Source organism: Venturia canescens, chromosome 9 (assembly GCF_019457755.1).
Source record: "Venturia canescens isolate UGA chromosome 9, ASM1945775v1, whole genome shotgun sequence".
Lineage (NCBI taxonomy): Eukaryota > Metazoa > Arthropoda > Insecta > Hymenoptera > Ichneumonidae > Venturia > Venturia canescens.
The window spans coordinates 14,402,203-14,415,094 of NC_057429.1; the positions used below are offsets into that span (position 1 = coordinate 14,402,203).

The window sequence follows — 12,892 nt, forward strand, 5'->3', positions numbered from 1 at the left end:
TTTTTTACTCTTCATCCCCTTGACATATTTTATTTTTGCCAACGTTCGTGCAATTTAGCCGTCACCTTAATTATACTTCCCATGTAAGTACGAATAGACTCGTTATATTTCTAGTTTTCTCGCCGTAGCCTGAATGATGAAAAACATCATGCGATTTTTCTCAAGATTGATAAAAAAATTACGAGTTTCACAATAATTGATAAAAAAAAAAAAAAAAAAACATTCAGTCAATGAGTTTTTTGTGAATTCTGAAATGAATCCAGGAGAAAAAAAAAACAAGGGAAAACGGTGATCCACTTTTATTCGTATGCCACAAAAGTCCACGTTCGTTAAAATTCACGAAAGCATAAAAGAGTAGTTGAAATATCGCGGTTGAAAGAATTTTTTGCGGATTGAAGTGGAAAGAAGGAGGAGAAGAAGAAGAGAAAATTGAGAGGATCTTAGAAAAGAGGACGAGTATACATGGTCGACTGGAAGACGATGAAGTGAGAGCTTCGGGTCACATGAAGCTGCTTTTCCATTTATACACGCGTCTATATATGTCTGTACGTATATACAATATCTTAGTTGGCTGGTTCAATGCCACATCTAATTAATTCGTTGGACTACCGAGAGAGGCACCACTGGAGAGTGGAATACTGAAGAGAGAGAGAGAGAGCGAGAGAAAGGCAGATAGACAACTAGACAAAGCTAGAGAGAGATATGGGAGGTCTGAGAGAGTTCTATTGCGTTTGAAGGACATTGCTAGGTTCTCTGGTGCATTTGGTACAATGTGCCCTAACTGTCAAGTACGTAGCATTGTTCCAAGTACAATGGAATCCTCCTGAAATAGACAGAATCTGGCATGTCCTGCTGGTACTTGCCACAAGCCAACCGGCACAAATTTATTAATCGTTGTACCGAGTATGAGATGCATCCAACTACTTGCTGCTCTGAATCCTTACGAAAATCACTTCCACTTGACCATCTGTCCAGATGATTTTTCATCTTTTGCTTGAAGGTTATTCTTACTTGCTTCGCTCGCAGTTAGTGTCTGCAGGAACAACCATTCAATGAGGAGCCAGGAATATAGGAATGGTGGAATTGATTTAACTCCTGTCGGAAGTGATCGTCGTTAGGATTTTTTGTGTTAGGATTTCATTCATAGATTTTTTGATTGCAGCGAATAAACTAAAATTTGGTTAATAGGATTTTTGTGATCCGTGTCATGCGATTATTCACGAACCTCAAACTTTAACGCAATGATCCCCTCACGCTTGTGGACACCATTTTAACATAATTACTAAGTGTAAATAGACATGCTGTCCACAGAATGAAAAGTAGACTAACAAGTAAATAGAGTTTTCACTGAGTCGGAAAATGTTTCATTATGTGGTGGTCTATACCGTGAAAATGAGGGGAACGATATCGAAATGTAATCACCACTGCGTCAAAAGCTGCGCTAATCCTTTGATACATTGTCGATCTGAATGCAATATCCGGTTGGAATTACGAATGGTCTGATTCAATCGACATTCCATGTTTGATCGTTGCGTGCGGATGTGTAATGCACAGAGCCACCCGTGGCTATCTTCCCTCGCAGTTGGAGCACCTGAATGCTTCCGAAATTTTACAATTTTACCATTTGTTACAACAACTAGGAATTCATTTAGCTGATCTTTTGGCTGTGACGTTTGTGTGGGACGCTTTTCATGTTTTATATCCTCAGGTGACCAGCGATTTCATGTCCACATTAAACACCGAATGCAGCTCGTTTAACGAACAAAAAATAGCACCTGGCGATATCTACGAATTTGATTCATCGATTTTCCGCATGGGCTGATCCATACGTTTTTAAATTACCACATCAGTGACCAGACTATTCCGCTTCGATTGACTGTTTTCTTTTACCAATAACAGCTGCTGCAAAATTGGAGCTCGCCTCAATACTAACGTTTTACAAAATATGCTTTTTATAACACGAAAAAGTTCGAGGTACCACAACCGTGCTGTCCTCTCAGGCTAGACCTTGTGGAATCGTGAAACATACAATCAGGAAAATCCGAATTCGTGCAGTAACGTAAAGGACACCGATATTACCTCGAGATTTGGCCGAGCCTGGACGGGTTGGCACTATGAACGTCCGAGCCAATCCACCCTTGTCGGCCTTCAACAACCTTCCCAACACACTAAAGCATCAACCGCGCCAGCATCAGCAACCAAAACACACTATCACTGCTTTACGTAGCCCAACAGGAGTAATCCGCTAATCCACTCGGCCGATGTCAAACGGTGCCAACCGTCTGCTCCGCAATTATGTTGGCACTGGGCTTCAGACGATACCGTACTGTGTATATATTTACACAAGGACAAAGCATCTCGTACCCACAAAACTTAGGATTTTAATCAACCCACAAATGTGTCCAACTGACAATTGTCTGGAATTGTTTAAGCTAGGAATGAAAGGCGCAATTTCGAAAGTTCGTGACTCTTCTGGTAAATGTTTTAGTGGGTGTGGAAGAGTTTCATTCAGAGTGTTAAGGGGTCTAGTCTAATTAGAATTCTCAAAAAATCGATTCGTTTATGGCATTCTTCGAAAGTATACATATTTGAAAGTATCGTATTGAAATTTTATAAAAATCTGAGCAGTCCGAGTGTACTTTTGAGCGAAGTTTGCTTGGCTGTCTGAGCCGGCTAAAACGCACCGCCCAGTGCGGTACGGCGTACTTGCTTTTGCTTAAACGCGTTTTTCTCAAAATTACGTTTTTGAACGACACGTTGATAAAATCTCCGAAATTTTGAGCAGAACTAGTTTTTTTTTGCAAAAAAATTATGAAAGAAAACATGCTTTTTCGTAGGTTTTGGAGAAATGGCCACTCTTTTGGAATTTTTGAGAAAATCAAAAATCGCAAATCCGCTATTGAATATAAAACCATTTTTCTTTTTTCCTCCGATCATCCATTCCAGAGATTTCCTCAACAGTGCACAACCATCTTTTTTTTGGTCCCGTTTTCTCCCCCATTTTTCTGTACGAAAACTAAGTGAAATAAAAATTAAAAAAAAAAATTTTGTCCACTTTTAGAGTGTATTTTTCAGACCTAACATTTTTTATATCCATATTTATAATTTACACCGGTTCAATAAATTCGTGAAAATAGTCTTTTTTTTGCACGTCAAGTTAGGGTAGATGTCTTAAATAAAGAAATGTATGATCGCACACGAAACGATGAGGAATGATTTTCAGGTCGAAATTCTGTCCAATTACAATTTAATTTTTATAACTGCAGCCATAAATGCGAAACAAAGTGTCACGAAAAATCTGGACTTGGTGCGATAAAACAGTTTGATCACTCAAATTGTTCACTGGAAGAAGCGACAACAGTGGTGTAAAGGTATTACAGCATTAGGAGTTATCAATGGGCTCGAAACGAGGATTCGCTTCTCGGAAAGAACGAGAGAGAGAGAGAGAGGCAGAGAATTCGGACGACGAGTTTTACAACGATGGTAATCACCGCACAGGTACGTTAGCAAGAGAATCGTGAATGGCGTACTACATTCGTGAATCTCGTTGCATTACTGCTTCGCCACTCGTTGCTCCAGCATTTATTGCTATAGTTATATGTAAAGCCCGAGGCTTTTCCATCCGCTGCATACTCCACATTCCTCTTCTGCACTTCGCCCCTCGTTTCTCGAGCTTGTCCCTTCACCAAGTTAATGTTCGAGCCTTTTGCATACGTGACCATATGCACGATGCTCAATACGCGTTAATCTGAACGGGATCCCCAACGGCCAGACTCGTTGTTGGTGCTAACTGAGGAGAAGTTTGTTTCTAAACGCACTGCGAACCAATCGAAATACTCGAAAATATTTTCTAACGAGAAATTCATTCAAGCCGATCAACGAACTTGTATGGAGGATGATACTTAAAAAAATTGGGAAACAGGATCCAAAAAAAGTTTTCGTACTATTTTTCATTTAGATAAAAATCTCATAAAAGTCTAGAGAATTTATTTTCCTCAAAAGTATTTTTTCCATGAAATTTTGCCAGTTTTTTTCAGATTTCCACGAATTTTATTTCATTGCCTTTACAATGATTTCAAACCGCGTCCGGCTTCGTCTAATTGCAACGAAAAAGGATTGCGAACGCAGAAAAATCGATAATACAACGGAAAGACTCTTCCCACTGGAAAGACTCCTACTCTCTTCGCCTCGATAACAAGGTCGAAGGGAATGTGAAGAAAGGGTGAAAAAAAAAATTGGAAAACGTGCGGTGGAGGGCACTTGAAACTAAGCAAAAAGATGGACTCTCCACTGTATGTATATAGAAGATAAGAGAGTCGATCGAGAGTTCACCGTCAAACACGATGGGCTGTTTAGCAATGCAAATCTTGGGTCGCGAAACGTAGTTACGTAAGCGAACGGACGATCGTTCTCCAATAGCCGCATCTACGCACATGGCTCATGCCTTCGGGGCCTCCGACCGCTTTCCCAAGTGTATACATTCGTATACGCGCTTAATAGAACATGCATATGTATATCAAGAGAGCTTCGATGCAATTCCCAACATTTTGAGCTAATTCCAAATCCATTCGTCTGAAGAAAAACCATTAGTTGGGGATGAATCATCGATATCGGGCAGACCCGAAAAAATCTGGTATTTCCATTTTCCGGATAAGAATTTCACTACGATGCAGTTTAGGATTGTCTCATTGAAGCATACTTATAGAATAATTTAATTCTGCCAGCAAAAGTGGAATTGCTGCAAAGTATATTAGGGTAGACAACAATTAAGGTAGTTGATCTCCGTCAGGTAAGGAATTGTATCGAAACCCAAACTAAATTTTTGCTGGGCAGTAACAAGTGACTCGGGTTTCGTAGTTGCAAATTCAATGACTTTGAATCGAGGGAAAATATTTTTCTGTAATATCCTAGAAACTCAATTTCTACGCACATGACAAACGATTGAATTACTCGTGTCGCTGATATTTTTCGTGCTCGACTGAAAAAGTAAGAAAATGATTTATTTCATGAAAAACACGATGGATTTTCATATACAAATATGTGTTCATAGCGATATTGAAAATTTGACTAAACGTTGATAAATACAAATGTTATTATAAACTCAGACCCGTTATATAAAAGTTATTTTTATACAGCTCAATGGTTTTTCGATGGTTCTCAAATAGTTATCCAATTGTACGATTCGTTTCTCCTTTTCTATGATCTAGTAAACGTGACCTTACAAATTAAGTAAGAGAAGATAGCTGTATTTAATATTAATGTTACTCGCCTCAAGATATTTGAGTCTGAACAGTCTTGATTATTGTTTTTAGCATGACAATATTCACGTATGTACAAATATACTTAGCTCACTTGGAGGACCTTATGATCTAGAGGCACTCGGTGATTTAGTAATTACGTAGGAAATTATAAAATAACGATTTTTACTCGTCAGAAATGTGTATGGAAAAATCATATTTCGGAAAATATCATTCAAGTATTTAGATAAAATACTTTTCCCTGCTGTCGTGGGTGGAAATGGCGATTTTCAGTAAAACAGAATTCGTTTTGTCTTCTAGGAAAATCTACGTACGTTCATTGGACTATTTATGAGCCAATAATAGTTTGTCAGGGTACGATTTTTCATGCTGTTTGACTTTAGCCATCATACGCGAGAATGGCGTAAAACAATGGTTCGATTCGTTTCACTTTTTAATGGTTGGTTTACGTTTGATGGTATTGGTGTTGGAATTGCTCGAAGTGCTCGTACTCGTCGACGAGTCTGATTCCTTTTTCGACAAGCTTGGTATATTGGATTTTTCCTGATTGGATGGAAGAGCGTGTGCTCGGTGGCCAGCATCGGTTTGTTGATCGGTCGGTTTGGCGTTGTTGCCGGAACGATCGTCTTTACGTCGTGAGAATGATGGTATTCTCGTAACCTTCGGTTTCTCCTTCAAGGGAGGTTTTTCCAGTCGTAGAATCGCCTCGTTCGGTTGTTCCGGGCCTTTCGTGTCTTTTTCGAAGTTTTGATAATTTTGCGCCTCTGGTGAGGGTATTGCTGGGACTTTAGGAATATTTCTCTGGTCCCGATTCTTCGTAGGCACAGCCGTTGGTTTTATGATTATTTTTGGTTGCTTGAGGTTCGATCCTCCTGGAGGATTCTTCACTTCCTTCGGGGTAATTATTATTCTGGGTTCGGGTCTGTCATCCTTAGGCACGTGTGACGGATTGAAGAAGGTTGTGGTGCCTTTTGCTGGGGGGTCAACTGGACTGGATGGAATTTGATGACCATCGTTCAATTTTCCCCTTGCGCCAGGATGAGGGTGATCGACTACCCCGGTCCGTGGTGTTATGACGATTCTGGGTTCTTCAGGAACGTCTTTTGGCACAGTCAAACCAGAGGCGGCTTGACTGAGATTTTGTCCGGATTGTCCAAGAAGATTTCCCACTCTCGGGGTGATAACAATTTTCGGCTCAGCAGGATGTTTGAACTCATTAGTTCTTTCAACGTCTAAATTGCTTCTCAACGGAGTTGACAAAATGTCCGGTGGAGGTTCACCGTCTTTGTCCTTTTTATTTATAACTGGCTTGTACCAATTGGGGTTGCCAACAATATTTGGCAACGAGGAATTAGCAGCCGTCTTGGTACCGACACTCTGTGATTCTTTGTTACGATACCAATTGGGATTACCAAGATTCCGATCAAGACAGTCAACCGACTGGCTGGTACTCGCTTCGGCGATTCCCTGATCAAAACCAAACCCACCACCGTGCAGTGGGCATTTCGGATTGGTCGTAATTCCACCGGAGCCCAGATTATCGGGATACTCGACCCGATGATTGGACAAAACTTCTTGCGCGTCTATCGCCACTCTTTCCAACGAGTCTATAAGATTTGGATCGGAATTATTACCTGTGCCGGAATCCTGTCTCTTGAGCAAAGGCCCAACGTGGAGATTTGTCGTGATGGGTTCCCGATCTTCGACCTCTTCGGCGAGATCCAAACTTTTAGAAGTTCCAAACATTCTTGGTGGCGGTGGAGGAGGCTGGCCAGTGGTTGAGGCATTTCCGGGTCCATGTCGATGATCCTTTGATAGAGTGCCATATAGCCTGGGGACGTATAAACTATTTGGGGCGGGTAGGGAACGTCTCTTTTCGATGTCTGGCAGAACTTTTGGATAGTTTCGTCTCTTGATTGTCTTAAGTGCCTCTTCAGGGCTAATGACTTGTCTGTCAGTGGTGGGTTCTCTGCAGGTCACGTTGATGTCAGCGACAGGTTCATTCGCGCCAAAAGTCGTCAATTTGTTAATTCCTTGCCCATAAATGTCCTCGTTCAGAGTCTCTTGAATAGGGCGGTTGCTGTCAGCGCCCGCTCCTTCCGGAGTAGTCTCTTGTCCAGGTCTCGGCAAGCGTGTCTTCAATTTGGGATTAATTTTAGCGTAAAGACTGCTCGCGCTGCCCGAATCCGACTCGTAGATTCTCGTTGTTGAAAAATTCGGTTTGACACATTTGAATACGTTCTCCATAGGGAGAGGATCGCTCCGTGAATGGTGATGTTCGATAACGACGATTTGTGGCTTTGCGAGTGGTCGCTCCATGTCCGTATCGTAGCCACCGAGATCGTTCATCATTTCCATATTTTTTACTAGTTCAATGGGAATTTGATTGAGTATCGATTCGGTTCTCGTTGCTGGAGTCGCGTCAATGGCTACGGAAACTTTCGGGGGTTTTGATTTTTTTCCCGGACGTACAATCAATGCAGGATTCTCCTCGTACGTAGGGGCTGCTGTCACGTCCCGTAGTTTTTCCTCGTCGAACCGCTTTCGTTCCTCATCTTCTTCAATCTGCTGTTGTTTGGTCAGACGATCCTGATGCTCCTTCTGCAGAGTCTCACGCGTCTTTCGCAGGAATCTCGGTGAACACCTGCCACGAAATCATATTAAAGAAAGTTTTAAGTTTGCAAGAATTCGAGGATAAGTTGAACAACGAGATTCGTTATTCTCGTCGTTGATCTCACTAAGCCCTACTTTTATAGCAGGTTTATTGCGGTTAGATATTAAAAGTGGAAGCGTCTTTATTTGATAGTGCACCAGGAGGGTCACTAATTGTGGATATATTTGGTGCGAGGTATGGCGTTAATATCGACGATAACGACGCTAGCAGACTATGCGTGGATGATCGTTAGAGTGGGCGATCATTGAGGAATTATAATGACCCTATTAGTTAAGAAAAGAGTCTCGTTATTGCGGCTAATTATCGTCAACGGTATGTACACAGCATTTCATTCCATTACCAGCCGAGGTCGAGGATATTATTTAAACGCCATGAAGTTAGCCATGGGGCATGGCTGCAAGAGGAAAAAGCATTAGTTACTGGTGGCTCGGTGGGATGGTCTATGGGAAATCGTGGTCGTGGAAGCGTGCACACATTGGTATAGTACATCAAGAGGATCGTATACAACGACTAAATGAAGGGGGTAAATGAAAGCATTCGAAATCACATGGCTCATTAAATCTACGAAAGACTCCAGCTCGCGCGTGGACCATCTACTAGAAAAGTGCGGCAACTTTTCTTCTTTCCGACTCAATTATACCTCGAAAAGAGGCAACGAATACCACACATTACTTTTCGCTAGCCACGGAACGGGATGAAGGAATTGAAGGAAAGCCCACACACACACGCACACACGCGCGCGATCGCACATGCGAAGGAAAGAAGTGAAAGCCATTAGAGCAACAAATGAGCCTGCGGTGGAGATAAGTCGCTCGAGGTAAAACGATGATCGAGCGGAGAGACCACTCGTGATATGGTGTTCGATGTCTCCCCAGCGAATTACTGAGATCAAAGGTAATTGAGCCGGTCAAAGATGCCGAGTGGAGGAAAAGCAAAAGATGCGCTTGTTTGCTACCACAAATCCTGCATTCAGACGTTGTGGTTCAAGTACCTCCACCTCCGCACTTCGCTCGTTCTACTCGCATTCCACATTTCAACCTAGTGATTCGACGAGAAGCCAACTGCCATCGGATAATTGGATTAGCAGAAGCACTTTGATTCGGCTGAATAACGAGGGGATGGCTCGCCCCAAGGCCTTTGGGGAAATTGAGAAAATCATTGATCCAAAGCGGAACTGGAGATGTAGGAGGGACTCGTTTCTCGGATGAGAGCCAGGCGACGACATTGGAAAAGTTCTCTGCGTCCCACCACGATGGAGGACGGATCAATAAATCAATTGCTATTTTTTTTCCCCCACCCGAGACGTGCTTTGATTTCAAAACCAACGAATTGTGCCAATCAATCCTTCCACAATGGAACTCGGTTGAACAAACTGAATCTCTCTTACCGGTGAACAATTTCTTGTTGTATCCATTCCTTGACCTTGATGTGGGTATCGATAGTGGAGGATGAATTTTGCCGAGAGAGTTTTGATCTTCGGCCGAAATTTGAATTATTATCGTACGCTTTGTCGTTCTTTATGACCTCATTTATGTCTGGTTTACTGTCACTTTTTTGGCCCATTTCAACGTTATCCACTCGTTGCTGCTTATGCTTCAGGGTCTTCGTCTTCTTTGTCGGATCCTCATCTTTTTTTGTGCTGATTCGTCTTCGCAATTTTTTTTCCTCGCTCTTGAGACTGTGACGCCTGTGATAAAGATAGAAAAAAGCTGTGACGTTTATCAGTAAAAATACCACGCCAAATCCTATGACCATCGTGATCGCTGATGACCCTCGCACTGTCCCATTCTCCGTGTCTATTGTGTCGTTTCTCACATCGCTGACAGGGGTTTTGACGGTAGCGGGAGGTGGAAAAGTCACATGGAGATCCTGCCTAACAGTTGGTGGTGACGATTTGTATCCTGGCCGTGACTCAATCGAATAATTTCCCATACCCTCAGGGTAATCGAAAATAGGCAGCTTGGATCCTTCCGGCCTTATCAGATTTGGCATTTCATTGTTCCAGAATCGCATGTCATCGGCTCGATAATTGGTTCCCACGTTCGGTGGAATCGCTGGTTTAAATGCATTACAAAAGATATGAGCATGGAAAAAACTGAATGCTCTACTAGAATTTTTCGCTTTTTTCACCCACGAAAATTTTTAACGAGAATTTGATTGATCAACTTACTCAGATTGAAATACGATCGATTCACATCACTGTACTCGGGCCAATCGACCTCGTATTGCATCCACTCTCGCGGACTATCAGTCATATACGTCAGTCGACGCGGTGCATTCGGGTTGCTTAAAAGAGAAATATCAAATATAATATGAAACAGAAACAATGAAATCGAATGGAACATCGACTAATTCCGTGCTCAAATTTCACGTGCATTCATCTTTCGAAATTCCATCTCAACTGGATTACAAATGAATCCGTTGAAATAAACGAACCCGGAAATAATAATGCACGAAATCCAGAATAAATATTCGTGAAAACATATTCCAGGGGTATTGTTCCATCCACAATTCAGTAGAATCCCTAAACTTTGATCATTCATGTAAAATTTTATTTCAGTATTTATGAAATGGTTTGATGATAACCGCCCCGTGAAAGCAGTGACGTCTGTCCGAGAAGTTATTAAAAAAACTATTCAAGCATCCGTCGCTCCAACAGTTTTTCACATCCTGATAAAAAAAAAAAAAAAAAAAAAAAATCCCTAGAAAGACTGACGCATGGGTGTCGCAATATTTCCGTTTGAAGAATTTTCCGTACTTTTCCAAAACGATTTTTAAAAAGTGCTTCAATATTTAAACAGTCTCATTGATGAGATTCTGTTTTTGTTGACTGACGAAAGTAATTCTGGTCTGTGTGCTCGTCTGGAAAGTAATCGGTGCTGGTTCTCGTTTTTAGTATCGTTTTTTTGAAAGCGACTATTTTTTCCTATTGGGATTCTGTCTGTTCCTCGCGACTACAGTGCACTCCCCGTAAATATGGTATGTCACTACACATACACGGTGATACGAACGTTTATTCATTCCGATGGCAAAATAAATAGTTATTCATTTCACGTTATTCGTCGGACAGATATTGTTTGTGTCGTTTTATCAATCACACACGCGCACTCGGAAATCCCGAGAGCGAATTTTTACCGGTTTGTTTTCGACTGAGTATCTTGTATAAATCATGTACGAATTTGCGAGTGAAACCATGTACGTATTATGAAACGTTGAAATAAAATCCAACCGATGGCGTTCGACGTTTTCACTTCGATGTATGACAATACATCGAGCGAGCGCTTCCCAACTCAGTAAGAATGTATCGCTAATAAAAATGAGTCTCGATTTAGTGTGTACACGGAGGGAATGAAATAATAAAAGACCACCGCGCGATACTCGAATCGCGTGATATTCGTGAAAGTGAATTATAAATTTTCTGAATTTCAATACAGAATATTCATTCAAATAAAGCAATAAAAATATTCGAATTCAACGAACGTTTAATCATTTGTGAAAATCGATTCCCCCTTTTTTGAAAATCATGGAAAAGTAAATTTGAACATTTTTTATCGTTCCATTCGGAAGTCTCGACTCGAATTGTTTCTGTACAAAAACGTCGTCTCGTGCCATTTTCATTTATGTTTTAACATAGTGAAATCGTGAAAAAATTCAAAACTTTTTGCGATTGTACTGGATAAAAATATCTAATTACGAATTTTGACACGATGTCATGGGAATGTTGGAAGCTGATGGATATCCAGTCTTCCTCGCTCTCGCATTGCCTTGTGATTCTTTCTGGTCGACGCACAAATGTGTGTGATTGAGGGAGAAGGAAGCCGGTACGCCCGGCGGTCAAATAGCCACGACGACGCAATGCGTATAATTCGCTCGTATGGGCGTGTAATCCAGCGAGCTCGGCAAGAGCTGGAATTCCGTCCAGCAAATTAAAAGGGTTGAGTTTGCTCGTGCGTTAATACAACAATTGTGCTCGTGAAAGGAGTAATTATTGATTATTCGAATCAATGTGCATTTTATTCGTCCGTTACTTCTCGTCCGATCGCGAGGATAATTCATTGTTCGAGAGAATAATTGTAATATGATTTGGAAATAAATATCAGAAATGTGCTTGTTTCCAGAGAAAACGAATTCCGAATGAAAATTCATTGAAACATTTTCGAAAAAAACTTTCGCGAGCCATCTCCCCTGAATTATGGAAAACTGTTCGCGAGCACATCAGCCAGTGATCGGGGGACTCCACTTTCGTTCAATAACGGTTCCAAAAAATTCGTAGCAAAATTTGATTTGCAACGTTTTGTGTCGTCGTGCGCACAATGAATTTAAAACGTTGTCCGATAATGTGAAATCTTCGATACAGTATATAAAGCCATGATAATTTGTCATTCGAAAATGAACTGTTCTCGGTACTTCTGTCGCGAGGTGATATTTTCCATGAGCGTTCACATGTTAATGCAGGTGAACGTTGAATTTCACGGGAGAGTGAACCCGCATTTGGTGCTCTCCCCCATCCAATTCGCGTCCCCCTCTTATCTCTCTTCGCAAAACCAAAGAGGATATAAATATTCAAATGAGAGGTTAATTGAAAATAGTTTTTTTTCACCTCGATGAGTCTTTGCATCTCTTTCTATCCCTACGTCACGCTAGTTCTGTTCTCACAAACGCGCCGCACCTACGCTCATAATACCGCCGCAAAATTCGCCACTCGTTCGCGCCTCTGCTCACCCCCCACCCGTGTCCAAGCCTTTGCGTCTCTCTTGATAGACGAACGTAATGGATTCTGTCACTTTCCGGCGAGGAATTTTCGATCCTCGGAGCCACCAGCTTCGGTGGAACAGTCACTGTCGCTTCTACCCAATCTCCGCAAGATGCGCCATCGCTCTGACTTTTTTCGCCCATTTTCAACGTGATTTTTCGGACGAAGCGGGTCTAGATCTCGGCATAAACTCAACGCGAACCTCGA

The 12,892-nt window shown here is 41.6% G+C and overlaps 1 protein-coding gene across 4 annotated transcripts in view; it reads right to left on the minus strand.

Moving 5' to 3' along the window:
* Positions 1-4,979: 4,979 nt before the first annotated feature.
* The window catches only part of LOC122415985 (uncharacterized), a 38,399-nt gene continuing 30,486 nt past the window's right edge, over positions 4,980-12,892 (minus strand). For all 4 annotated transcript variants that reach the window (XM_043428617.1, XM_043428615.1, XM_043428614.1 and 1 more), the window contains exons 11-13: positions 10,103-10,218; positions 9,320-9,986; positions 4,980-7,902 (exon numbers count right to left, since the gene is read on the minus strand). In XM_043428617.1, the coding sequence (XP_043284552.1) occupies positions 5,685-7,902; positions 9,320-9,986; positions 10,103-10,218 (3,001 nt within the window). In that variant the 3' untranslated portion in view covers positions 4,980-5,684. The remainder of the gene's footprint in view (positions 7,903-9,319; positions 9,987-10,102; positions 10,219-12,892) is intronic.